Here is a 27,930-nt window from a genome sequence, read left to right on the forward strand (position 1 = left end):
TGAAAAAACATCTCCTGTGTTTTGACACACATGGCTGGAGGGTAGGAGTTGAAAAAGATTATGTCTTGCATGAAGGATTTGTTGCTCGTGTCCTGGTTCTTGAGGAGTGCTGGGGGGTTGTTTTGGGTTTTTTTTTTTTTTTCCTCGGTGCTTTTTATAAGGGTTATCATTTACAGTAACTCTGGGACCTGTGTCAACAATCTGGCACAAGCCCCATCGAGCAGGGGGGGGGGTGTCACTGTTACACCGAAAAATGACAGTGAACTGTACATGTAAGTGTCACGGTCAGAATCTGGGGGAAGGGGGACATTCCGGTTCCGCGGTTGGGTCTGGAGTTGTCGCGTTCCTGATTGTTTGCACCTGTGTGTGATTAAAAATGTGTCATGTCCTCGTCGGGTCGTGGATTGTTGTCCTGTCCCGGCGCGTGCACGTTCCATGTCGTGCCAGTTCGTCCATCCGTCCACCCAGTCGACCGCGACAGAATGACCCAACCATTCTGTGAACCGCCGGCTCGCTGTTCTCTGGTACGTGTTCAGCGCGGTCCAGGTGCGCGTGTTATTGTTCCGTAATGCGGCCGCGGACTGTCCGGTGGTGTGCGATGTGAGGCGGGGCAGCTTGTCCGTTCACGGTTCCCGGGCGAGGAAGAAAGTGGCCAGACGGAGAAGGACCGACGTTGTGCCTGTGGTGCCTATTGTGGAGGGGGCCAGGAGTCATTGTCATGGTCGGACTCCAGCGATGGGCACTCCTGTTCCATAGGTTGTATGTTGATGTAGTGTTCCTGATTACCCCGATATGTTCTGTCTGTGTGTGATTATAAATCGTTTGTCATGTTGTGGATTGTCGTGGATTGTCGCCTTGTACTGGTGTGTGACCAGGTTGTATGTGTTAGACCCTGTTTGTTCCTAGTGATGCGTAAATCCATTCACACCATCGCCTGTGACAGTAAGTAATGTACAACTTCCAGGTGTGTTGTGCTTATAAATGTTCTAAATGTCAATGTTTCTAAAATGTGCCACTCACTTTAAAACCTATCCCGGTTAAAGAAAAAAGAAGAAGATAATTTGCCCCAGACATCTGAAACATTTACATTTACAGCATTTATCAGACGCCCTTATCCAGAGCGACTTACAATCAGTAGTGACAGGGACAGTCTCCCCCCGGGGGGCAACTTAGGGTCTTCTGGTTCACAGGCGAGTGTGTTACCCACTAGGCTACTACCACCCCACGAGAAACAGAGTCCCGTGTGCTGAAGGTTGGCCTGTCTTTATAACGTTTACTGTGTGTGGATTATACGGTGTTCATGTGGAGTTTTTATTGGTGGACCCTTTACCCAGGGCCTCGGTTGGCATTACAGTAGTGCTTGCCTGACGTTCATGGCAACTGGAAACAAGTCACTAAAAAATTATACTAGCACTACTGCATATGCTTGTAACGCATCGAACTGCTGGTGCGGGATCATAAAGCACTCGTGAAACGAGGAAGAAATGAAACTTTGAAGAGGAATTTTGTCGCACAATTCCGGAGCTATATATCACAAGCTTTAAATGGCCGTTTGCAGCAAAGTCACCTCATCAGGTTCCCTCCTTCTTAATACATGTGCAAAAGGATTTGTTATTGACATAAAACAGAAATGAAACCAGACGTCTCTGCAAATGAGACCCCCGGACTCTGTCCATGTACCTTCGTATCTGGCAATCTGTTCAGTCAGCGTTCAGTTGAAACACAATCAACACGCAGCAGATTTGGCAAGAATGTTCCTGCTTTTGTGTCGTCCTTCATCAAGGCTGTCATCATTCCAAACAGTTTCACTTTTTCTTTTGTCGATGGAGAATTCAGACCTCTTCAGAGCTGGGATTCAAGGCTCTGTGTGTGTGTGTGTGTGTGTGTGTGTGTGTGTGTGTTGCCTCCTTCTTTGTACTTCCCTCACGTTTGACATCGGATGCACGGCGCGGCAATCATCCTTGTTGTCAATCCCTGATTGTCCCTTTCAATCAAGTAAAGGAGCGTCAGAAGTCATATTGACCCCCGCTCCTCCCCACCCTGCACAATAAATGATAAATTACTTTAATTTTATGTAAATGCCTGTATTTGCTGACAGTTCCTGACTGAAGTGACAGTGGCACATGACAGCAGCATGGAACAGTAACTAGCGGGGTCTTTTGGCAGCTACTCTCATTTTTTAAAATGCGTATTGCAGCACAAAGGTCACAATGTGGTTCCTTACAACATATGCAATTATATTAATAGTAATAATGCTGTGAAAGGCACAGTAAATAGTATAAACAATATATGGATTTATACCTCAGGCTGTTCCAACCTGACATTCTGATTAGTTGAGAATGTGTCTCCCATTATCAGAACACAGTTCTTTAAATATCTATTCAGTTACATGCATAACCACTGTCTGGTCAAGGTTGCTTAGTAACACAACTATAAGAAATGTATTTTTGATATTATTGCTGCTACAGTTAAATGGTAATAAAGGCAACACGTCCATTTAAAGGATTTGGGCCATATAGAAATGGGCTTGATTTCAAATGTCAAAATATGAATAAGAAACAGTAATTGACATAATGGAAATGACGGTCTGCTGACACCCATATATGCCGATGCACCAGATTCTCTGATGGTGTTTCAAGATGTAGAAAAGAAGATAATTGCAAATGGTGCTTTTCTGATAATCAGTGGAGCTTCTCATTCCATTGGAACTCAAGGCTGCTGATAAACATGTATGCAGATATTCCATCATGTCAGGACTTAATTTCTCATGAATTGTATGTTATAAAATGATCATGAACGAGGGCATTTCTTGAGGACATTGGCACTGATGTGACTTACATAGCTACTCTAATTAGAATATCAAACACTGGTATTAGTAAATGAATACATTTAATCTTTGTTGCATTATAACAAATTAGTATACCAGTACAGCAGGAGAGACTTTATCATTTTTATCAGGGCTTTAGATTTTTATATTACATTGAGTTGCTGAGAACAAGCTCATATATTTCGACTGAACATTTTTACCGTCTGTTTATGGTAAACCCCTGGTATTTATTCAGCCTTGGTTTCTCAATGGGGTTGTTAGTATCTGACACTGACCTGAAGCCACCCCACTGCATGTGTTTCCTGCAGAACTACTACGGGGCGGCGCGGGCCATCTTCTCAGATAACCCCCTGGGGCTGACCTGTGGGATGGTGTGCCCCACCTCAGACCTCTGCGTGGGAGGCTGCAACCTCTACGCCTCCGAGGAGGGTCCCATCAACATCGGAGGGCTGCAGCAGTTTGCTACCGAGGTACGTCTGCGGTAAAACTACAAGCACGCTACGCGGCACGACCATCGTCTGCCTTCTGAAAGGAAGAATCCGCACAGCGATGCTTGATTTCTCTCCCGAAAACCCGAATAACTGAATCCATAATGCTCACCTCCCACCTGAACAGAGATTTGCAAGCGTCGCCGCTGGTGTTTAAGTCATTCAGGGCTAACGCAGGGCCTGGCGGGGGTCTCTGGCAGGGGGTACGGGTGATCTCTGAGCAGAGGCGGATGGGATGCAGCGTTTTCCGGCACAGACCTGGGAACAGCTGCCGGATCATTCTCACCGAGTGCCCATGAAAACAGATTTTCTACGCCTGGATGCGTAATTCATTACTTCCCTCTGCTGTTTTCTTGTTAATTACAGCGCACAGGCAGGTATTTGTGTTGAAGGTGTGAACCACTCTCTCCTTCTCCCGCACACACACAGGGTGACGCACACCAGCAGCGTGCCGCGTGCGGCCCGTAACGTCACCTCGGCGACACACTAAGGAGGAACTTGCTCAACAAGATTTCAATTAAAACGGGAAAGCGGTATGGCTGGTTGTGTGGGCCGCCTCGCCTGGTTTTAGAAGATCTTTAGGTGTAAATGCTAGCGCTGCGGTGGTCAGAGAGAAAATTTCGCTTTTTTTTTTTCTTCTCTACTGTAAATGTTAATGTTATAAAGCGGCAGAATGCAGGAATTCTGCAGAATTGGCACTCGAAGTCTTACAATGAAAACACCAATCATCTATTTGCATGTTTCGTGCGACAGCGTCCATTGAAGTTCTAGGTTATCTATTCCTCCCCTCCAAGACACCGATTACTAGCACTCAGTCATTTCCTGTGTGTGTCGGGGTATTTCTCCACACGATATTTGAACTAAGCACAGCTCTACACACAAGTCGGTTTGATACTGACAACCACCAAACGGTTCGTTCTTATCTGTTCATTTATATCCTCAGGACACGTTTGACCTTACACTAGTCAACACGGTCCATGCTTAGTGCTTCGCTTAACACCAGTTTGAAGATTTTGGCCTTAACTTTTTTTTTTTTTTTTACATGCCGCAAGTTCCATGTCAATTAGAGCAGAGGGGAAATTAGTCCGTTATGTTTTTCTAATCTAACAGGAAAATAGTGATGAAGGACGTTCGCTGGAGCTCTTGTAGCTCGGACAGGGGTATTAGTTTTAGCTAGCATGTGATGATCAAACCTGTGTGTAAGGAAACCTATTGACACACGATTGACATTGTGTACGTTGCGATTAGGGCTGATGGTCAACTGGTCACCGAATATTAAAACGACTAGTCGGATGATAAATTGCATAATTATTAAATGACTCCTATTTAGCTGCCAGGTTTTACACTTAGCATGAGGTTATTTAAACAATGTGGCAAATAATAAAGACAAAAAGGAAACTTCACTCAAAAACATATTGTAATGCAGTTTGCTGCTGGTAATATAAATACCAATAACTGACTTCTTTGTTTATAGCTTTTTCTGCACGGCAAGGACAGGAACAAAGCAGCAATGAAACAGTGCAAAACATTCTGTAACAAGTTACAATCGCAATTATTTACACTTACTAATAACTCAAATAAATTTCACTGACCAAAGTGTAGTGGGATCAGCGTGTGCAGGACTCACTGGGCCATGGGATCAGCGTGCTTTTGGAAAGACCGCCGCCCATCAGCAGGGTGTTGGACATGCATGCTCCACAAACTTCGCAGTGTGCTGTTAGCACCCTGATAATCTCATAAAACCACATAAACTTGTTCTACAGCGTAAAAACCCTGCACGGCCGATGCATCCTACCATCTTTTTTGTTGGCCACGTCATGTCACTTTCAAGGTAAAAGTGTGTACGATTGGCTGAGAGAGCTGTCACTCAGTTTGACAAGCTTAAGAAAAAAATTAACGGAATATAAGAGAGGGTATTTTTGGCTTCAGGAAAATAGTGCGAGCTGGGGAGAACTTGTATTAAGTGTCAATGTGAGAAGTGTATTATTTCATATAATACACTGAGAACAATACTTCAAACTACACTAGTGAGTGAACAGTCTTTTAAAGTCCTTTATTTTCATATTCTCACCCCATCAATGGATTCAAATTGTTGTTTAGACCCTTTTTATCCAGATTTTGATATTGTAAAATGTTTAAAAGCCCGCTCTTGCTGACAAGCTGTGAGAGGTGTGGAGAATTGAATGATTTGGAGGACGAAATTCGTTTGTGCTTTTCTAGCCAGTTCCATGCACCTAGTTAGAATTGTTCTATAAAATAGTGCAAACACTTAAGTGTTCAAATTTGAATTCTGAACTGGCCTTGGGGGTTTACATATCTGGGAAAGGCAGCATCTGTCTTACAGTGGATAAGGTAAGTATTTAGGCCCCCTTAAATGTTGCACTCTTTGTTATATTGCAGCCATTTGCTAAAATCATTTACGTTATTTCTTAGCACACAGCACACCATATTGACAGAAAAACACAGAATTGTTGACATTTTTTAACAAAGAAAATCTGAATTATCACATGGTCCTAAGTATTCAGACCCTTTGCTGTGACACTCATATATTTAACTCAGGTTCTGTCCATTTCTTCTTATCATCCTTGAGATGGTTCGATACCTTCATTTGTGTTTGATTATACGGATTGGACTTGATAAGTAAAGCCACACCCCTGTCTATATAAGACCTTACAGCTCACAATGAATGTCAGAGCAAATGAGAATCATGAGGTCAAAGGAACTGCCTGAAGAGCTCATTGTGGCAAGGCACAGAGTTACAAAACATTTCTGCTGCACTTAAGGCTCCTAAGAGCACAGTGGCCTCCATAATCCTTTAATGGTAGACGTTTGGGATGACCAGAACCCTCCCTAGAGCTGGTCATCTGGCCAAATTGAACTATCGGGGAGAAGAGCCTTGGTTAGAGAGGTAAATTATAACCCAAAGATCACTGTGGCTGAGCTCGAGAGATGCAGTCGGGAGATGCATCTCACTGCTCATCACCTGTCTAATACAGTCCCAACTGTGAAGCATGGTTGTGGCATCATCATGCTGTGGGGGTCTTTGGCAGCTTTAGGGACAGGACGACTGGTTGCAATTGAGGAAAAGATTAATGTGGACAAGTATATGAATATCCTGGACTAAAAACTCCAGAGTGCTCAGGACCTCAGACTGGGCCGAAGGTTTACCTTCCAGCAAGACATTGACCCTAAGCACACAACCTAAACTCTGTGACTGTTCTTGAATGGCCCAGCCAGAGCCATGACTTAAACCCAATTGAGCATCTCTAGATGCAGTAGGGTCTGAATACCATGTGACATTTCAGTGACAAATCTTCAAAAATGTCCAGAATTCAGTGTTTTTCTGTTGATATGGGGTGCTGTGTGTACATTAATGAGGGAAAAATGATTTTAGCAAATGGCTGCAATTTAACCAAGAGTGAAAAATTTAAGGCGGTCTGAATACTTTATCCACTGTTCATTCCTTATTTGAGCAAATAACTTCTAGACGACACATCAACACACAACAGAAAGCAAGTTATTGAGCCATCATTTACTTGAATGCGTTTGAACTGTGTCTGACACAGGTTGTTGTGTCGTGTTGGATTTATTGTTATTTTTTATTTTTTTTAAAACCTTATTCCTGTGGAGCTTCCCATAAACCCCTGGCACTCGCTCGTTCACCTCAGCCCATTGGCCCATAGCTCTTTTTCCTGTTTCAAGCAACGGTCTCTTGGTGCTTTCACCTCATAAGGCGGAGTGATGGAGTGCCGCCATGCCTGTGTAGTCATACCGGTGCAGTATTAATGGGTTCTCGGCTCTCTTTGTTACAGCAGTGGTTGGCACCGAGGCACGTGGCATCTGTCATATGGCCATATTACAGTCATAATTCCCCTCTTGTTTATTGTACAAGGCTCAGCCTTCCGCTGTGATGAACGTCAGGTTCACCATTAAAACAGTAAAGAGGCTTGTATTAAATTAAAGGATTGGAAAAAAAAACACACATACACAAACAGAGGAAAGAGACAGAGAAGAAACATTGCTGTTCCATCACTGTAAAGTCAACACAGATGACTTTGTTAAGATGGCAGTGCCAAGATGCCAAGAGAACATGGGGGAATCTTTCATGTCAGAAACAGGAGAAAAACACACATACACACACAAGAGGCTTAATGTCAAATAACATTCATTTCATGTTCAAAGAGAGACTAAACGAACAGGAACAACGTCGACAGAGCCAGCAGCCGCACATTTGAAATATGAATCACAAAAAAACAGTCCTTTAGTGGAACACCGTTCAGATGCCTTTGTTGTAAATGGATTTCAGAGGAGATTTACCCTCTGTCAGTCAGGGTTCTTCATGCGCCATGACTCTTATCACACATGACAGCTTTCTTGGGGGGTATAAACCAGTGTGTTTTTGAACCACACTATAGGTTGTAGTCATTTGATCATCTCTGTTATTTGCTTTATATATATATTGTGTGGGTGTGGGTGGGTGTGTCACTGTCATAGCAGACCTTTTAAAGTTCCATGGTAACTGCTAATTAAATGAACATGTCAGAGATGTGTGTGGGCTGGAATGGATATCTTTGACCCACGGCCTTGAGTGTGTGTGGCTGCATTTTTCTTTGCTCCTAATGAAGCTTTGGTGATCTAATGTGCAAAGTGGACAAGTAGGTGGACAATACTATGCAGGTGGAGGTGGACAAATATGGAAAAAAAAAGTTTATAGCAAAGTGTGAACTTTTTTAAATAAGTGAGACATATGACACAGTAGTGTAGTGTATATACGAACATATATATTAACTCAACTCAATAAGGCCAGACTGAACTAACTTTATAAATCAAGCACAGGAAAGGTGAGTAATGTTAATGATTGACAACAAGAACAAGAACACAACTAAACCAGGAAGGGGCAGCTGCTTGCAGTGTATTAGGCATCGCAAAAGGCATCTGTTACCTATAGCCAAATTATTCTTAAATGTTTCTTTTAATAATAACAGCGTTGAGGAATCATGATCTTGATTAAAATCCCAAAATTTCTCTGTTGTGAAAATATATAAGAATTTGCAGTAAGAGGCTGAAATGCGAAAAAAAAAGGCATTTTTCCTTGAGTCTGCTCACATATTTTGTCTATTGTTAGAGCTTCGAGAGAGGGCAACACTGCTGACATCATACACGTTTAGGGCTTTGAATGCCTTACAGTGGCTCCTAACAGTGCGCCTTTACTCACAGCAGAGCCGTGTGCTCACTATTCTAACCAGTCAAGGAAATGATCAGGAGAAAACCCGGCCATTCCTCCCCACCTACTTGCTCCACTGTGGCTTATTTCACATCTCTATCCAGGTGGCAGCTACTCTCTCCTTAAATGTGAAAGGTCAGGGTGGTTATCGGGCCGATAATTAGATAACCTCAGGAAGAAGGGCCATCATGCCCCAGCTCCATTCAACCAGCACTCCAGCAGCCTCGACTACAGCTGCTGATAAAGTCAATGCCTCTTCTCAATTATACAGGAGACACGTAGGGCATGTTCTCTCCTTTCCTTTTTTAACAAACTTTCAGTGGGCTGAACATGGGATCTGACAGGGCCATGAAAATGACAGGGATGCATCCCAAGGGACGTTCTACACTACTTTAGCTCAGTACACCTATTCAACAGTATTCCTTTTATAATGATACTAATAGCTTCATCAGAATATTTTATTCAGGACGTCAAACTCAGTCCAACTCAGGCCAATTCTCAATGAATTGTGTTAAGATATAAACCTGAAATAATGTTTCTTCACACTCACTTTCCATACCCTTTTATTCTTCCTAAGGAGCAGTGGTGGCCTAGTGGGTAAGGAAGGGTTGAGGGTTCAAATCTGACAAAGGTCCCCTTGAGCAACGTACCGTCCCCACAAACTGCTCCCCAGGCACCTTTCACAGCTGCCCACTGCTCACTAAGGGTGATGGGTTAAATGCAGAGGACACATTTCGTTGTGTGCACCATGTGCTGTACCATGCTGTATATCACAATGACAAAAACAATCACTTTCACTTAATGGCTGTCTGAGCCCAGGACTCACCCAGGACAAACCCTAGGGTACACATACCATGAAGCATAATAACTACAAATCACTGTTGAACTGCATGTTCAATAAAAATGTTACTGAACATTTTTATTGTAAGTCACTTATTGTAAGTCACTTTGGATAAGGGCGTCTGATAAATGGCATAAATGTAAACGTAAAATGACTCGAAGGTTCCTGCATGATGCATCTTTGGTTTCCCCCGGCATTCAGTCCCTGTGCAGGATAATAACGCAGCAAATGCTCTATTTTGCTGACGTATGTTTCTCTGTGCTCGGACCAGAGCAGGTGACTCCGCACCACCCAATCTCCAAATCCTTCTTCCAAGCCAGTTCCCAGAGAGACGACTCAAAGCACCTGTTAGTTTGCAGTTTCATGGCTTCAATTAAGAGAGAAGGGAATGTGAAAACAGAGATTGCATTTCGAATTTGCATTGTTTGTTTCATAGCTGCAGCAGGAGCAGAATAATAGCTAGAGCCTCTAAACTGCTCTTAGGGATTATTAAAAATGCATTGTCATGCGGCAATTTTTGGCTTCACAGTTCATGAAACTCATGAATACCAAAAACAATATCACATATAATGTAGCCCGTTCAGGCATAATATTGTACCAACAATGCAAACCTTTATGTATGGATTTCCATAATCTTATTAAGAGCGCCGTACGCCAGCCCCCTAATTTTTCTGGTGATGTAGTGCTGAAGGATGCTTGTTAAAATGTGGTAACATACCAGGAATATCTTTAATGCGCTTGAACGCTTTATTGTTTTTTTTTGTTCTCCAGATTAGAATTTAAATTGGATTTAAGGTCATCAAGGTCGAGGGGTAGATGGTGGTACATGTGGGCTCTGTTAGGGACTCCAGCGGTGGGTGTTTTTTTTTTTTTTTTGAGGTTGAGTCTTATTAAAGCTGAAACTTAAAATTGTCAAGTTCCACCCTCTCTAAGAGTTGAAGTACCTGGAGGAGATGAGGAATCCAGTCAGTCGGTTTTTCGAGGGCCCCGGGGGGAATGGACTTCATTTTCTATCACAGTTGGATTAAACGTGGCATTGATATGATAAGCCGGCGACAGAAGGAGTGTGTAATACCGCGCTCTTCGTTATCTCGCCTTTGCAGAATCGGTGGTGAATTTCTATTTATTTTTTTTTGGTTTTGTTTTTTTTTTTTTCAGGTTTTTAGCAAGATGGGGATTCCGCAGGTACGGAACCCGGCCCTTCCTTGCCAGGACCAGATGCCTGAGAGCTACCACTCCAAAATCGCGCTGATTGGCTGCGGCCCGGCCAGCGTCAGCTGCGCCTCCTTCCTGGCCCGTCTTGGCTACGACGACATCACCATCTTCGAGAAGCAGAAATACATCGGTGGACTGAGGTCAGCCTTCATTTTGGCTTTAATTGTGCGCTCAAAATCCACCGAAAGAGAGGGTATTGTTGATCATGCATGACTGGATCGATACCAGGCACGTTGCATAAGGTCAGAATAACTAATGAACGTTGGGTGTAATTAGGAATATTCATCTCTCAAATGCCGGCTGTGGGACGGGTCTTATCAATTATGCCTTCCTCCGACCCACCTCAGGAAGCCCTGGCAGCTCTTCGGAGGCTCATGAATGTCCAAGTCTGGGTTCATACCCAGCAGCCGGTGGGGGTGGAGCGGAGCAGTCAGCAGTCAGGGGAAATGATAACTACTGTAAACCCCAAACATCACAGAGAATAAGGGAGAGGAACCACCAAGTTTTCTCTCTTTCGTTACGAACTTCCAGAACTTTTTTTTTTTTTATTCCCATGGTGACTTTCTTGTTGCCCCCACCCCTCTCCATCTCTTCATCTTTCTTCATCTTCTCCACCCTACACTTTTTTTTTTGCAGTTCTGCGGAGATCCCTCAGTTCCGCCTGCCATACGAGGTGGTGCAGTTCGAGGTGGACCTGATGAAGGACCTGGGAGTGAAGGTAATGGGTGGAATCTCACCTCCTTCTCTCTCTTCTCATCCACCCCCCCCCCCCTGCCCCCCTCTCCGGTTCCACTCTCTCTCTATCTCTCTCTCTTTTTTTGTCCATTTTAAGCTCTCATCAGAGGGTGCAGGAGGCGACAGGTCTCTGAGAGGATCACCAGCCCAAATGTCAGTCGCATTAATAAAGAGCAATTAAAAGCTGCATTAGGAAGGCAGGTGGGTGCGGCTGGTCCGCGGGCAGAGGCTGCTTGTCTGTCTGTTGTCTGAATGCCACAGTGGTGAGAAAGGGCAATCGATAGTCCTCATCCAGACACACCTGCTCAGGATTCATTTCGCACAGGAAACAAATTCTCCTTTGAGTTGCTGGTTTTAGAATTGACAAATTTCCATGTTCTGCTACATTTATGTATATTTTAGGGTGGTCAATTGATTAAAAGTAATTAATTGCACACCTTATGCAATAAATTATTTTGGCTAATGGCCCTATTTTGTCTGTGCATGCAAAATGCGCCCAGTCAGGAACATGCAAAGCTCATACAAGTGCAAAGTTGTGTGTGTTTGCACATATAGTGTATATTACTGATTAATTGCTGATGTTGTGATTAAATTGTTACAATTTGTTTTATCGATTGGCAGCCCTAAAAATATGACATATAAACAGACTTTAAGGTGGTAGTAGCCTAGTGAGTAAGACATTTGCTTATGGACCAGAAGACCCAAGTTTAAATCCCATCCCACACATTTTAATATATATACAGTACAGGCCAAAAGTTTGGACACACCTTCTCATTTAATGTGTTTTCTTTATTTTCATGACCATTTACTTAGGAAGATTCTCACTGAAGGCATCAAAACTATGAATGAACACATGTGGAGTTAAAAAAAATAACTGAAAACATGTTTTATATTCTAGTTTCTTCAAAATAGCCGCCCTTTGTTCTGATTACTGCTTTGCACACTCTTGGCATTCTCTCGACGAGCTTCAAGAGGTCGTCACCTGAAATGGTTTTCCAACAGTCTTGAAGGAGTTCCCAGAGGTGTTTAGCACTTGTTGGTTTGCCTTCACTCTGCGGTCCAGCTCACCCCAAACCATCTGGATTGGGTTCAGGTCCGGTGACTGTGGAGGCCAGGTCTCCACTTTTTGTTAAGTACATAACTCCACATGTGTTCATTCATAGTTTTGATGCCTTCAGTGATAATCTATGTACATGGTTATGAAAATAAAGAAAACACATTCAGTGAGAAGGTGTGTCCAAACGTTTGGCCTGTACTGTATATAATATCTCCAACCACATAAACTGCTGACCCATCTGCTCCCGTTCTCTATTTCTGTGTGAATGTTTTCTTCTGTGCCACTGCCATTGTAAAGCGTGTGTGTGTTCCCTTTCAGACTGTGTGTGAAAAGGGACTGGGCCAGGACGGCATGACACTGCTCTCGCTGAAAGAGGAAGGATACAAAGCCGTCTTCGTCGGCATAGGTTTGTTTCTCAAAGCGCCTTGGCCTCCTTGAACACTTTATCTTGTACTTTTCATACCCTTTTATTTCTTTTGTCCCCATACCTCCACTGTCCTTTTTAATAGGAACTATTGTAACTAAAGATTACATAAGAAGAGCCTGACCTCCGCCCATCCTGCGTCTATCGCTCTTATCTACTTTTAACTCTCGCTTTTTCATCTGTGTTGGTCTTTCGCAGCATCCGAACTACCCCAGTAGCGATTGCAAGTGTTCCCCACTGAGATCCCTGCACAGATCTCCGTGTTGCTCTCTTCCTCCCTTCACCTTTCTTTATTCTGCACTGGAAAAGACAGTGTTAATGTTAGTATTCATAGCAGCTGTTAGCTCCTGGCTATGCACCACCCTAAAGGTTCTTTACCTCATTAAAATCAATCAAAGAGACACCTCTTTACATACTGGTGCATTTCAAATTGTGTCTCTTGTGCCTAGAAACATATATTTGCCGAAATGAAAGAAAGTTATTAAGACAGCCATTTAGGTTTTTATGGTGGAAAAATAAGCCCTGCCATTGTAAATCGATCTGAGGAACTCAAACATTCCTTGAAGCCTTCTGTCTGTCTGTTTTATTGTACTGAGCAGCAAAAAAATAAATATAATAAAATAAAACGTACAATTCATTGTTTCAAAATGCTTCAAGTCCTTTTTGATACCAGCGCCCTAATTATGGCGAGTCGTTTACTTGAAAAAAAATTTTTGGACGTCGCTTAACAAAGGGACGTAAAAGAATTTCAATTCCCCGGGAAAATGAAAGCACCGCGTGTTTTGCAATTAATTTCTGTGATTTCATACTAGTCCTTTTTACAGGCTTTTTAAATGTCACCCTGCACCATGATTGACATGCAAATTTCATCCCTGGCGCCGGGCTAAATGGAAGGCAGGTTGAGGGAGGCAGATAAGGCTATTGTTTTCTGGGCTATAAGCTTATGGGCGGCAGCTCAGGGGGCTTGGTGACTTTAAAAGAGTGTGTTAACTCCTTCACCGCTGCGCCCTGCCACGTCATCTGGGGGCCTGTTTCGAGGGGGTCTCTTTGCTTTTTGATTTTGGGGTGGTTAAAAGGAACACCGTGAAAAGTAGTCAAAATTTGTCGTCCTCACGGCCTTGCCAAAAAAAAAAAAATCTTGGAACAAAAGCCGAATGAAAAGATCAGGGGATGAAGAGAAGAAGAAAATTGATTTTTATTGAGTGTTTGAAAGGCTCTGATATTTTTCCGAGAAGGTCTCCTAAGATTTTAAGAGATGGGCGATCGATGGCGCCGCTGCACGCCCCCCCCCAAACCAAATATGACTTCTGCACAATTAGTCAATATGATGATGTATCAATCATCCCACATCAAAGGCTGGAGATGTAAGGCAAACATCCTCCTGTGTTGCTTTTGAAGTTCCACCTTTATGGCATGTGTCACAATGGGGCCTTTCTGTATCCGTCACAAAGCCCAGGTCTGGGGACATCGATTAGACGAAAAAGAAAAAGGACATTTTTTTTACCCCTCCAACACCCTCTTTGGGATTATCCCCCCTCCTTCTTCTTTTATTAAAATTCTTTCATCACGGCAAGGTTAATGAATACTTTAAGGCAGAGGGCATTTATTGCTTCCGAGGTCTTTATTTATGTTAAATCTTAATGTACTGAGTGTGTCTCTGCATTATTTAACTCGCCGCCCTTTCTTCTTGTTCATCTTTGCGCAAATCATAAGGGTGAGAGGGGTCGGGGGTGTTGGGGGGGGGCTCCACGCCGAGTAAAAGTCACCCTCTCAGGAGGGAGAGGCCGGTCGGCGGCACTCTCGGCGTGGCGCTTTGATGGCGACTGATAACGTGTGATTAACGAGCGTCCAGGGCCAAAGCCTGCAAATGAAAACATCTGCAAAAAAAAAAAAAAAAAAAAAAAGATGATTTATTATTATTTTTTTATCCACTGTCAAGAGAGTGGGGGGTGGTGGAGTGTTCGTACTGTACCGCCGGCCGCCATGGGGAATCAGAATCGGAGACAAATGAGATGCAGCGCCTGACAAATGGAGACACATTACTTACAAAGGCAGTTGTCAGCGGTCGCCAGGGCTACTGTTAAAATCCGCTCTGTCATAAGCGCTCGCTGTGTCCCCCTCCCCCCACCCCGGACCACCGCCTCCGACTCGCTTTGATATGCGGCGGAATGCTAATGACAGCCGAGGTCTGTTAAACTAACAGTATGAGGTGTCTTATCCATCAGGATCGGCCCAGTCGAGTGGAAAACCTAATGTCCCATAACTTCAGCTCTGAACACACACACACACACACACACACATACATACAAACGCACACAAACACGTACAGCTAACCTCTCAGTCAGAGGAATCTGGCCGGTGAGGAGCGAGCAGGTGTTTATATATTCAGCTCATTTATTCTCTCATGCGACATTGATTATTTTACGTCTGAGGAATATATTTTAAAAAGTTTGAACTCACCCTGGTGAATGTAAAAAGTTCAGAACTACTGTTATTACAAGAATGAAAACACTGTTGTAGTAATCATAAAATGGTATGTGTTTTCTGCATAATTTACAGATCTTCAGATTTTACCCCAATTTGAAAAAAAGAAAGGGGGTTGTTGACATAACTTGCCCCATTGCTCAAACATATAGTGCTTGCCACTATAAATTGCATTTCATTCATATTTTTGTCATTTGAATATTAATAACTGTAAAAAAGTGCTGAGTATTGGAAGTTTCTGTTCGTGTTTTTCTACGTTTCTTTATGACCGGACTGTTGAATGCATCACATCAGGGCTAGTAGCGATGGTCACTATAAATCACTTTCAGTACCTTCCTGCCTTGTAGCCATTACATCTCATATAATCCTGCATTTTTAAACACTGATATTTACAGTCCTGCTACACACCGGATAAAGAAATATCCCACCTATCAGATTTTACCCCGCCACCTCCCCCATTATTTAGCAATTTGGATTCATATTTTATGAGTTCTCAGCCATGATAGGATTTTTCCATCCATGGCAAGTGCTAGTTACTATTTAACAGGCCGGCGTAGTGCCAGGAAGATGACCCAGAGCAAGGGATTATGCCAGCCGAATATGGCGCTATATATAACACCGCAATATAACAATTTACGTTGCTTGCGCGCTAATATGGCGCGTGGAAGATTCAGGGCACCGCGTGGCAGACTGCCGCAAGGAGGCCGCACGTGGGTTTTAATATGGCTGCCATCCAGAGCCCGACTGGCACTCGAGCTCAAATGACAGGCTACTCACGAGCTGGAAATCGATGCTGTGAACTTTTGCTCCCTTTTTCGGCAGGGACACTTTCTGTTTTATATATATATATACACACACACACACACACACACACACACCTTCCAAGAAATCGTGTTCGTGCAGGGGGGATTTAAATAAAAACGAAATAATTACGGTGTAATTGGCAAATGTAAAAGGTGAGATGGCGTGTGATTACAACGTGGGCGTCTAATTATTGTGTGAAATAATGACCGCCTCCTTTTAGTAAGTAATAAGTTTAACTTCCCAAATCTGCGTGCACTTTTTTTTTTTTTTCTGCTGAGTTGACAGGGATAATGACACCTCCGTTAGTAGAAACGAGGATCTTGGATGTTAGTTCGTTAATTATAAATTTGGCTGGATGATTGTTTGCTATTTTGGACCTTTGGATTTTTGCTTGCAGAATGCCAAATCTCGTCATGTCCGTTTTAGAGCCGACTGCGCAAAAACTGGGTTGCAAGTACTGCGTTTTACATGTTGTGCCAAAATGAATATACTGCACATCAGGACTCATCGACACTTTACTTGGGCATGACATGCTAGAGTTCACAGCCAGTAAGCAGCTTTGTAATTTGTACATTTTTTTCAATCAGTGCAACCTTTCCATGATTTTGACCAGTAAGTATAATTTATTGCACTGCTCTGCCAAAAACATGCACCGATATTCACATTCACATTGCAGTCATATTGCCTAATTGCCAGGAATGTGTGGTGGGAAAAAATATAAAACACAGGTTTAATGAACAAAACATGACACAAGGACACATACAACGACAAGTAAAAACCAGTTGTGCACACACAGCCCAACATGGTGATGATGGAGGACGGAACAAGGACGGGACACGGCAAGGATGCAGTTATACAAATCACAACAGACGAAAACAATCAAGGCAATCAGGGAATCGCAAGACAAAAACAAAACTCCGCCGTGGGAGACATGGGACCGGAGCACCAGGAAAATGTCATTTACACATTTAATTTAAACGTATGTGTGATATGTCTTATTATGTGAGTTAATTCTGGACATGGTCCATGTCAGTATGCAACCCGCACACACAGTGCCGTACAGAACTGTACACTTGTGCAGATTGGGCAGTTATCACACATCATTCGGCAACACGTGTGACCATTTCTTGCATTTTTATCGAAAATCTGCTGCGTAACATCCTGTTTTTTCGTCCTGTTGGAGTGACCAAAAGGACTGACCGTTGCTTTATCTAAATTTACATTTATAGTATTTAGCAGACACCCATATCCAGAGTGACAGGGTAGTTACAGGGACAGTCCCCCTGGAGCAACTCAGGTTTAAGTGCTCAGGGACACAATGGTAGTAAGTGGGGTTATAAAAATGTGACTTTGTGGTCTTCTAGATCTTCATTAAACTGTATTAAACAGCATCACCTACTTGTGCTCTACCACAGGCTTTTTAATCGTGTCATTGTATAAAAATAATTACTGAACATTTGAGCACCATTGTTTAATGTCATCTTTTTGTTAGGGTTTGACTTCTCCTGAGCTTTTTGTTAAAAATACCAACACAAATGTAAACACATCCAACTTTGTGGAGAGTAGCAACAGGTAGCTTCAGGCTATTTTGAGCTGCCGCTCTCTTAATAACAATGTACACGTAACCTTTGTCCACATTAAAGTGCCATTAATTGCCTCGAATTGCACAGATTTCTTGCAGATATAAGAATAGGACGAGGCTGTGATGACGGTTTGACATGCAGTATTCTTAACTTGAAGGTGTAATATGCAGAAACCTGTACATAGACACTGGATACTGGAAAACGTATATAAAATAGCGGCCAGTAATTCAGCTTCAAAATTGTCCACCTCTGCCGTGTGGCAATGCATTGATTGCTCCTTATGAACGCCTAATAAAATTTTACCGAATTAACATTTTCCTTTGAACATTGCACCTTTAAACATATTGAACCTGTGTTTTTCTTTACATTTCGTGTATAAGCGGAACATCTAGTGGTTTTGTACTCCGTTATGGTGATTTCTGCCGTGCAAATGGCCCTGGTAACATTAGAACGCTCTGGAAGCGCACCACGGGGTGAGGTAAAAAGGCTAAGGTGAAACTGGCTCGGGTGGAGATGCAGAGACAGTGGAGTCCATTAATGCATTTTGCAGCCCAGGACTTGGCCAGAGCAGTTTCCCTGAAATTAGATTAACGTTGACAAGTGTGCAGCAGAGTTAATTGATTTTGACTTTGGATGCGTCCGCCTTCCTGTACTCAGTCTCTCCCGGCAGCCTGGAAATGCAAGCCTTCCTGTCAGGCCGCGATTTGGCCGAGACGGGTTTTAGCGTGAGCACAAACCATTACTTGGACCAAATTGGCCGACTGAGGCCATCTGTGGAGGGGAAAAAAGATATCTGAGCTAAAAGCCTTATTAAATTCGTCTCACAGCTAAATTGGGGCTCGTGTTACGTTTTTTGAACCTTTTTTTTTTTTTATTTACTCCAATATATTTTTGTCAATATTTTGGTCACCCATACCATTCAACTGTCTCAGATTTGCATGATCAAACTCAAATCTTATTTTTTTTTTCCCGAAAAAAGGATAATGGCAGGTTTTGACAAATTATAGCTTTGTTATACTACACCAAAAAAAAACAAAAAAAAAAAGTGTGAGAGAGAGAAAGACATGGAGACAATAATAAAGTAGAACACAGAGGTTAATGACTGCATACAAAACTAAGATAGAGACCATAATGGGAAGAGACAGGTGAAAGGATGTCTTCTGAAGGATGTGTTTTTCCGGTTCAGAACCGGACAAAAATGGCTGCATGGACAGTACCATGTGGGGGAAGGGGCATCCGGGGTTGCATTCTTTCTGAAATTTGTAGGAATGGGGGTGGGAAGGGGCGTAGAACAACCGTATTCTTAGTGGGGTGGAAATAGTTGTCCATTAAATTTGCAGTGGCAGAGATTTAACCCGCTTCCTCATTAAGAGGTGTTTTTATTTTATCTATATGAAGCATGATAAAAAAAAAAATTCATTATGTGTAATATGTTTTTATTTTTTTCTCATTTATTCCCCTTTTTCTTTAACAGGTCTGCCGCAAGCCAACAAACACAAAATGTTTGAAGGCTTCTCCATGGACCAAGGTTTCTACACATCAAAGGACTTTTTACCCCTGGTTGCCAAGGCCAGCAAAATAGGTATCAACCAATTCTGAGAATCTCTGATAAAATAAAAAAAGAAATGCATAAATAAGTCAGAAATAAAAGTATAGGTGGTGTCCCGTACTTAACATAAGGGTATTTTATTTTGCATTATCTATATATTATGCTGAAGTTTGGTGCTTAACCTTTCATGAAGGCAAACTCTGAAATCAGGTTGTTGCACATTTTCACGTGTTGCATAAGCTGCAGAATTTTAAAGCAAGGCAATATTCTTTTTCTTTTGCAGTAAAATAACTAAATAAATAAACAGGTGAACTCTCACATACAGACACTTTCTCATGCCAGAGAGAAACTGAAGAGCCTAAACTCCGGTGAACTTTCCAGAACGCTGATGCACGGAGCAAAGCGTTGCTGCAGGAACTTGTCGCAAACGTTGGTCCAATTACGCTAGGACCTTCATTCGCCCTCTACTTCCAGTGCGCCACGTCACCTCTCGTTGCTTCGTGGGTTTTAGCCTTTCACATCCCGTCATGCAGCACATCCAGAGGCATCAGACGGGATGCCGATGCTGATTTATTGGCTTATTGAGATCAGCGGCGTTCTGTGTCATCTGCAGTCCTGCACATTAGCAATAAAAATAAAAAAGTGGCGAAGGGTTTTGGGAGAGTACAAAATTACCTAGAAGAAGACATTTCAAGAGAACCAGGCACAGGAGAGTAGGGGACTAGGAGACAGGAGGGGGGAGAAAAAGAAAAAGATTGGGTAAAAACCGCTTCTCATTGAAGCAGAATAATTTGATCGTGACATGCTGGGTCGGCAGTCACCACGATGCAATTTTACACTGCCTTAAGTACCAGTGTCTGCTGAGCCGTTAACTAGGAATGGTTTTTCCTTTTCTCACCCTTCCTCTTCCTCTCTTTGTCTGTCTGTCTGTCTGTCTGTCATCCCTCGCGTCTCAGGCATGTGCAGCCGCTGCTCCCCTCTGCCCGAGCTGCGCGGCACGATCATCGTCTTGGGCGCGGGCGACACGGCCTTCGACTGCGCCACCTCCGCCCTGCGTTGCGGCGCCCGCCGCGTCTACGTCGTTTTCCGGAAGGGCTTCACGAACATCCGGGCCGTACCTGAGGAGGTGAGACCAGGACAGAGGACGAGGGTCAATTAAAGTTAGGCCTGGTAGGGGTGGTCCTCGCACCGGATTGGTTAATTAAAGGTGGTGCGCCCTGTCCTACAACAGCTCAGAATCTGGACTTTTTTTCGTCTTTTAAGTCTTCTAAAAAGTCTGAAGGCCGTGTTTGACTCAGAGGGCAAAGCCCACAGTCTGGCTGGTACCGGCCCATGTCTGGTGATGGAGCAGGAGAGATAAGAGAATACAGGCCTGTCATTTAAATTCACATCTGAAGGGTGAACTGGGCCCTGAGATGCCTTTGGTTTGGTGTCTTTGACATTGTACACTTACATGCGCCTACTGCATCGTAGGAAAAGTACAGAACAGAACATGTTGATAAAGCCAACCGTATTTTATAAAAGAACATAGTATTTTATCAGTCTGAGTCCTGGCTTGAACTTGAAAGTGAAGTGATTGTCATTGTGAAACACTGCAGCACAGCACACGGTGCATCAACAAAATGTGTCCTCTGCTTTTAACCCATGACCTTAATGAGCAGTGAGTGAAAGCCCGAGGAGCAGTGTGTGGGTACTCTGCTCAGATGCACCTAAGTGGAACCTTGGCAGTTCAGGAATCAAACCCACAACCTTCCGATTACGGTTCCACTTCCTTACCCGCTAAGCCACTACTGCTCGTGTGTGTGGCACTTGCTTGTTCTCTGGTTTCCTCCCACCATCCAAAGCCGTGCACACTAGGTGAATTGTTGACCAATTTATTATTTTACTTGCCATTTGAAATCACCAAATAATTTATACTTTAGCCCCCAGGGGTTGAAAGTCAGTTTGTCAGCTTTTTTAGTCCTTAACAATTTAACTTCAGCTCTTTCACAAGTGGGGGGCAGCCTTCTTGGGTGGGTGTTACACAGAAATGCTGAGGTAGCCCCACTAGTATTGGATGATCTCACCAGTTTTTCTTCTGACCCCAGACACTATCAAAGGTGATATGAAGTATCAGATCTCATCGTACCACACAGACAGACACACACGCACACACACACACACACACACACACACACACACAGACATATATGTAGGCTGGAACGGTTAAGCAGTTGAGTTAATAAGCAGAATGCTCTGTTTGTTCAGTTTACTGTGGACTGTGCTGAGCAACTGAAGAAATGGACTAAGAGGTATATGTGCTTGTCTTGTCTTGTCTTGTCTTGTGTGTGTATACACACACTGAGCCTAGTCTCTTTTCTTATCTGTATTGGTGGAAGAAATGTCATGAAATCAGAAAAGATTCATGTGTTCCACCACCACCACCACTCTGCTTTTGTTCCAGAACTCCACTGCCTATTCTTAGTCCAACCTCCCAGTACCTCGCCCACAGCTCACCGCGTTTAAAAAAAAAAAGAAATGTAATTATTCACATCTGTTTACTTTCTCCACTGGAGGAACTCCGTTAAGCCGATGCCACCACCTCACACTAATTAAGTTTGTTTATAAGGTATATTAAGTTTTGGACCCTCGTAGGCATAAGTAACCATCACATTATAGAGATAATTTTGCACAATATCGCACAAGGTGAGTGCATTTAGGTGAATTTAGGGAGAATGCTTTGTGCATTACTCAGGTTTGTTAATGTAATTTACATTTTGGGGGTGTACTGACTTTATCTCATAAAAAATGGAAAGTAAAATGTTCTCTGTTGTTTAGTCAAGCGGAACTGAGATAAAAAAAACGTATTTCACAATTTCAGATGGAACTTGCAAAAGAGGAGAAGTGCGAGTTTCTGCCTTTCCTAACGCCGCGCAAGGTCCTGGTCAAGACCGGACGCGTGGCAGGCATGGAGTTCTGCCGGACGGAGCAGACAGAGTCGGGGGACTGGGTGGAGGATGAGGACCAGATCATCCGCCTTAAAGCTGACTACATCATAAGCGCCTTCGGTTCAGGTCTAAACGACCCTAAAGGTACAGTACCGCCCTGTCCAAACATCAATATTAACATCGCTATTATCTAATAGTTTAATTAAGAACGGTAACGTTGACACGTTGATTCATACTCATTATAAATGCTTGATAGACAGATAGACAGATAGATCTATATATTGTGGGTCTTGCAGAGAATTTGGAGGGGGGAAAAAAAAACACTTAACCAAAAGAAAAATTAATCATTTGTGAATATTGGCATTTTTTTTTTTATATGCTGAGCTTCACACAGACATTTCCAAAGTGCAGAAGTCCGGAGTCCTGGCGTTGTCGCCCTGCCTGGTTGTTTTCTATTAGGCAGAATGGTTTTGGCTGCCTGGCTCTGGCAGTGGATCCTGGTTAAGTGGGGAAGTGGGCGGCGGTGAATTTGAACAGGTGTCCCGCCGTCAGCGGCAATTGGCTTGCCTGTTTTCATGGCAACTAGTTAACACGGGAGATTTCTTTTACACTGACCAGCATCTCGGTGCTGATTTAGCTGATGGACACAGACGCTTAACTCTGACTCGCTTTCACTTCTTTGGAGTTGGCCCACGTTTTGAAAAGACATTCGTGGGGACGTTCAATTTGAATTTTTTTTTGTCGTTTGTTTGTTTGGCATTTTCTACTTAATTTTCCTCAGCACATGGCAATTTCTGTGACAAATGGCCTGGAATGAGCTCCGTGTGCTTGATAAATGATTTTTGTGCTTTAAAACCAGTGTGAAAGGATTATCACTGAAGCTCCGCAGACAGCCCCCCCAGGAAAAAAGCACAAATCATTATGCAGATGTTACACCTGCTATTATTCTTGGCGAATTTCTACTTTAAGCGGCGTAGGAAAGCAGCGCTCCTGTCAGCGGTGGGCTTTTGTGCAACACCTATCATTTAGACTCATCTATGGACATCATAACATTATTTGCTGCTCCTTTTTTTCCTCTTTTTCTCAGAACGGGGCATGCAACAATTATGTGCCTTAAGTACCAGTGTCTGCTGAGCCGTTAACTCGGAATGGTCAGGAAAGTTAGAAATCATACTTTCTTTCTGTCTGTGTCTTGAGGTTGCGTACTTGTTGTAGACCAGTGACATCAGTGACATCTTCTTTGACACCTCCGTGGAGACAGGTAATTAGATTATACCCGGAAAAAGGGGTCACGTTGAATAAACAGGGCGTAATGTCAAACTGGGGGAGGGGCGGAGCCGGCCGCAGTTCACCAGGGTGATGCGAAATTGCGTCTGTGGGATTTTCCGCCAAGAGACACGGGGCGGTGGAGGCGGGACTTTTACAACTGGTTACCCACCAAAGCCATTAACCAACTCCATCAGGCTTCACAGATGAGCTTGTTCCCATTTCGGCTACTTAAGCAAGCAGAAACGGAATATGTTCTACATGGTTTCATAATTAGCCATGACTGTAAAATACATATTTATTCAACCAAATGATTGTAACTGGATGCGCGTCTGTGCAAATATTAGGCGGTTGTGTTGCATTTGTTTTGTCAGACCTCTTTCTCTCATCACTGGGCTGTGGAGGAAGGTCTCCATCAACTGGGTTTTGGTGGTTTTCCACACCAAATTTGTTCTGTATCCCAGCTCCAAAAAAACGGATGAGCTGAATGGCCGGTGTATAAAAATCGGCCCGTGACAGTGTTCTGCACTGTTAGAGCCAGTTGTTTGGTTTACTGACCTGTCACCGGTGCGTGCGTGGGGGGGATTTGAGCTAAATTAGCAGTGGTGTTGTCGTGTCTGGGGGACAGTATTTCTATTGTTGCCAATTAGCATGCAAGGTTAATTAAAACATGTCAAAGTTCTGATAAGATCAGAAAATTAATGGTCTTCATGACTGGAAGCAAAGCCCCTTAATTTAATACAGAGTTTATTTTCCGGTAGGAACATTTTGCTGCTTTGTGTCTTGTGCGTGTATGTTTGCCCCCTTGCATACAAAACTAAACCTGATTTTTTGATAGATATATATATATATATATAGATATATATATATATATATATATAGATATATATATAATATATATTCTATATATATCATATATATCTATATATATCTAATCTTATATCTTCTCTCTATCATATATCTATCTCTCTATCTCTCTATCTCTATATATTCTTCTCTATATCTATGCGCGCGAGCCGCAGCGAGCGGCGCGCGCGAGCGAGCGAGACGCGGAGCAGAGCGAGCGAAAAATCAGGTTTTTTTTTGTTACACATTAATAAAAATAATAAAATGACGAAGCGCACACCAATCAGCCATGACATTTTGACCACTGAAGACGGCGGGGCATTTTATTCACAAGGCGCAGACGTTTTGGAGGCCTTAAAAGGGCATATTGTTTTGTCAAAAAGCCTGACTTAACTCACAGGACCAGTCATGTAGTGAGAATTTTCCTTTTTTCCCCCCTCTCCACCGCACCCTTGCCAAGGAGTTTTTTTTTTTAGGCAATTCGTTAAAGCTTTGGCTAATCAATATGCATACCTGAACAATGGATCAATAACATATTTGCACATTTTCTCCACACAGACAGGTCGTCTAGCATTTCTGACATCTGAATACGTTTGCATAGACTAATGAGCACATTATCCATTCAGGTCACATTCAACAAGTTCACTTGTTTGTTTTAATTGAGACCTGCCTGCTTGTTGTAAGTTAATGGTGGCATGCTGCTTATGTTTGTTACATATCGAGATGGGCTTTTTTTCCGCATTTTAATTTCACAGCAGTGACAAACAAGGACAAGGATTAGGCCAAACACTGTTTCTGTCTGTCTCACCTGTGTCTCACATTTCTGTACGTACATGCGTATATATGTCAGTGGCTACCAAATGTTCTCACAAAGATGGTGGTCCTCATAAATCCAAAATGTTCACTGTGTTGGTTTACTAATGTTTCCTGAAAAACCTGGGTTTGTTGCAGGATTAGTTTTGTTACACATGAAACACATGGCTTTCAACCATCACCCTTGGTGAGCAGTGGGCAGTCATGACAGGCGCCCGGGGAGCAGTGTGTGGGGACGGTGCTTTGCTCAGTGGCACCTCGGCAGATCGGGATTCGAACCGGCAACCTTCTGATTACAGGGCCCCTCCCTTAACCACTAGGCCACCACTGCCTCTATGTGATAACATATATTAGGTGGTGACACATGCATAATTCATATAGTAGTTTTGATACTGGGTCCCCGTAAAGATGAAAGTGTTTGTGTACGCGTGTTTTGTGTGTCAGTTGCCGTGACGTGGTTGTGTTTTATAAAGGGTTTCGCCAGGCCAGTGTGTTTACTGTTGGCTTTCTATTCCACGGCTATTAACTGACCCGAGACTTTCAGAGGCGCCCCGTCCTCGCACTCACTCTGTCACTATGAAAGAGTGCCTGACAAATTTCATCAAGTGTCAAGAAACTGCTGAGTGACTGTTTTTGTTCTTCCATGGCTGCTTGTATTCTTTCATTTCGGAAATAAAAGATTACTCGCCCGCTTGAGTATCCGGTCCAATCCGGAGAATGGAGCTGACTTGGGGGGAGCACAGTGAGGCGGGAAATGCTGACAGGGCTGAAAGAGCAGGCTGGGTAATCTGGAGGGCCCGGCCCACTGGAGTGCGGCCATGATTAGATCTGTGGGTCGGCGGCGGGCTGGAGTTGCTCTTTGGGCAGAAGGAGTGGCGACGGGACGACCGCACCACATGATGGAGCGGCTCGTGTCCCGGTTCTGCCACTCTGCGGTGTAGTCCCGACACGTCTGCGTTAAAATTTCACACCTCAGCTATACATTAATCACCGCACATCCGTGGTAAAGACTGTATTCACAGGACCGTGTGAGTTCATTAATCAAAGACCCGATTCCTTTTCTGCACATTTTATTACAAGATCCAAACTGCACAAGACTAAGAATAAGCAAAACTGTTTCCTAAAGAATGTACAAATACAATGTACAGTTAATGTACAATTGTGTCTATTCTGGATGCCTATAAATCAGTGTAAGATTCTGTGTACCATTTATTAATATGGTTCAATGGGCCATTTTGGAAAATTTTCAAATTTGCCCTTTTCAAAGATTCCTATTCCTGTCATATTTTCATATTCTGTTTCCTTTCCCTTTTCATATTTTTTAATCTAGACAAGACACAACTTAAGTAGTTTTTCCATTAAACTTAAAAGTCATTGCAATTGTGTTTTATCAACAATTTATAACTTTTTGCAGACTAGCATTCTAAGGTGCATTGTTCTGCATTCTGCACTGTTTGTGACCCCTTATATTGCAAAACAAAGCACCTTGAAGTGATATTTTTCACCATACCTGATATTTAGAGTCTGACTGTGTAACTGCAGTTTTTTTTTTTTTCAACAAAAAAAGTTAAAAAGTTCTCCTGTTCTTACTGTAATGGAATGTCCTTCTCTGTTGTTCATCATTGGGCCAGTGGTGGCCTAGCGGTTAAGGAAGCGGCCCCGTAATCAGCCGGTTCGAAACCTGAAACACTGAGCAAAGCACCATCCCCACACACTGCTCCCCGGGTGCCTGTCATGGCTGCCCACAGCTCACTCAGGGTGATGGGTTAAATGCAGTGGACAAATTTCACTGTGTGCACCGTGTGCTGTGCTGCTGTGTATCACAAGTGACAATCACTTCACTTAAAAAAGAAAAAAATAAATAAATAGTGGCCTCGGTCTCTCCACCTAAGCGGCAAGCTGTTTCATGGCCACTACACTACCTACCGCTTTGTCTACACCTCTAATGTAAAGGTTTGGTCTTTGTTTTCCCGCCACTGCTGAAAGACCAGAAAACAAACGCAAGATTTAGTTGGAGTGGCTGAACAGTCCTTACCCCATGTGAGCAGAGAGATGGGCTCCGAACCCCCCCCACCACCACCACAGTTTGCCGTATGCGGTGTGGATCTCTTTGGTTAATGGGGCCTGGCAGTCTGCATCTGCCAGCATGGAGCTGTTGTTGGAGAATGCCCATGGGTAGTGTGTGTGTGTGTGTGTGTGTACAAAAGCTATTTTACTTAACACTGATCTCTTAGGAGTATGAGAGGGCCTGTCACACTCCACAGCCTCTTCAAAGCTGGGAAGGGAGGTGTAGAAAAGACTAGTGAAAAACACAGTTTTCCCGAGGTGTTTGTGTGTGTGTGTGTGTGTGTGTGTGTGTATGTGTGTGTGCGCGCGCGCGTTAAGTACCAAAATAGGCAGTATTCATCTCTCCACTCTCGCTGATGTAGCAGGGGTCACCGACGCTGTACTTGGAGTGACTCTAGAAAGCTCCAGAAATGGGAGGAGGGTATTCTGGTGTAAACAGCCGTCTAATGAGGAGTTCTGTTCCTCCCAGGCACATCTGTCCTATCCGTAGGTAAACGGTTCTTGCAGTAATAATTAAGGAACTGCCGCTGATGTGTGATGTGGACTGAATAGAATTTTTGTGACTACTGCTAAGAACAATGGAGTTCCGCTACTCCTTTTTTACGTTAACAAATACAACCAAATATGCAACTATTTTCCCCCTCAAAAAATACTACCTTTGCAGAGTTTAGGGTCATTTAAAAATGTCCTCTTTTTTTTTGCCCATTAAAATCACATCAAAATGTATGATTGCTACCATAAAGGACTATGGTAGCTGTCAACGAATGGAGTGTCTGCATA

General features: G+C 43.2%; 1 protein-coding gene across 3 annotated transcripts in view; it reads left to right on the forward strand.

Annotated features, from left to right (window-relative positions):
• Positions 1-27,930, forward strand: part of LOC114779991 (dihydropyrimidine dehydrogenase [NADP(+)]-like) — a 90,634-nt gene that overhangs the window by 50,687 nt on the left and 12,017 nt on the right. The window contains exons 5-11 of one of the 3 annotated variants that reach the window (XM_028967548.1): positions 3,136-3,297; positions 10,539-10,735; positions 11,232-11,313; positions 12,706-12,793; positions 19,157-19,264; positions 20,188-20,357; positions 22,092-22,302. In XM_028967548.1, coding sequence (XP_028823381.1) covers positions 3,136-3,297; positions 10,539-10,735; positions 11,232-11,313; positions 12,706-12,793; positions 19,157-19,264; positions 20,188-20,357; positions 22,092-22,302 — 1,018 coding nt within the window. Of the gene's footprint in view, positions 1-3,135; positions 3,298-10,538; positions 10,736-11,231; positions 11,314-11,427; positions 11,532-12,705; positions 12,794-13,009; positions 13,406-19,156; positions 19,265-20,187; positions 20,358-22,091; positions 22,303-27,930 lie in introns of those variants that run through there. The other 2 variants (XM_028967549.1, XM_028967550.1) reach the window with 2 other exon arrangements.

The sequence above is a fragment of the Denticeps clupeoides genome, chromosome 2 (genome assembly GCF_900700375.1).
Source record: "Denticeps clupeoides chromosome 2, fDenClu1.1, whole genome shotgun sequence".
In the NCBI taxonomy this organism is placed as follows: domain Eukaryota; kingdom Metazoa; phylum Chordata; class Actinopteri; order Clupeiformes; family Denticipitidae; genus Denticeps; species Denticeps clupeoides.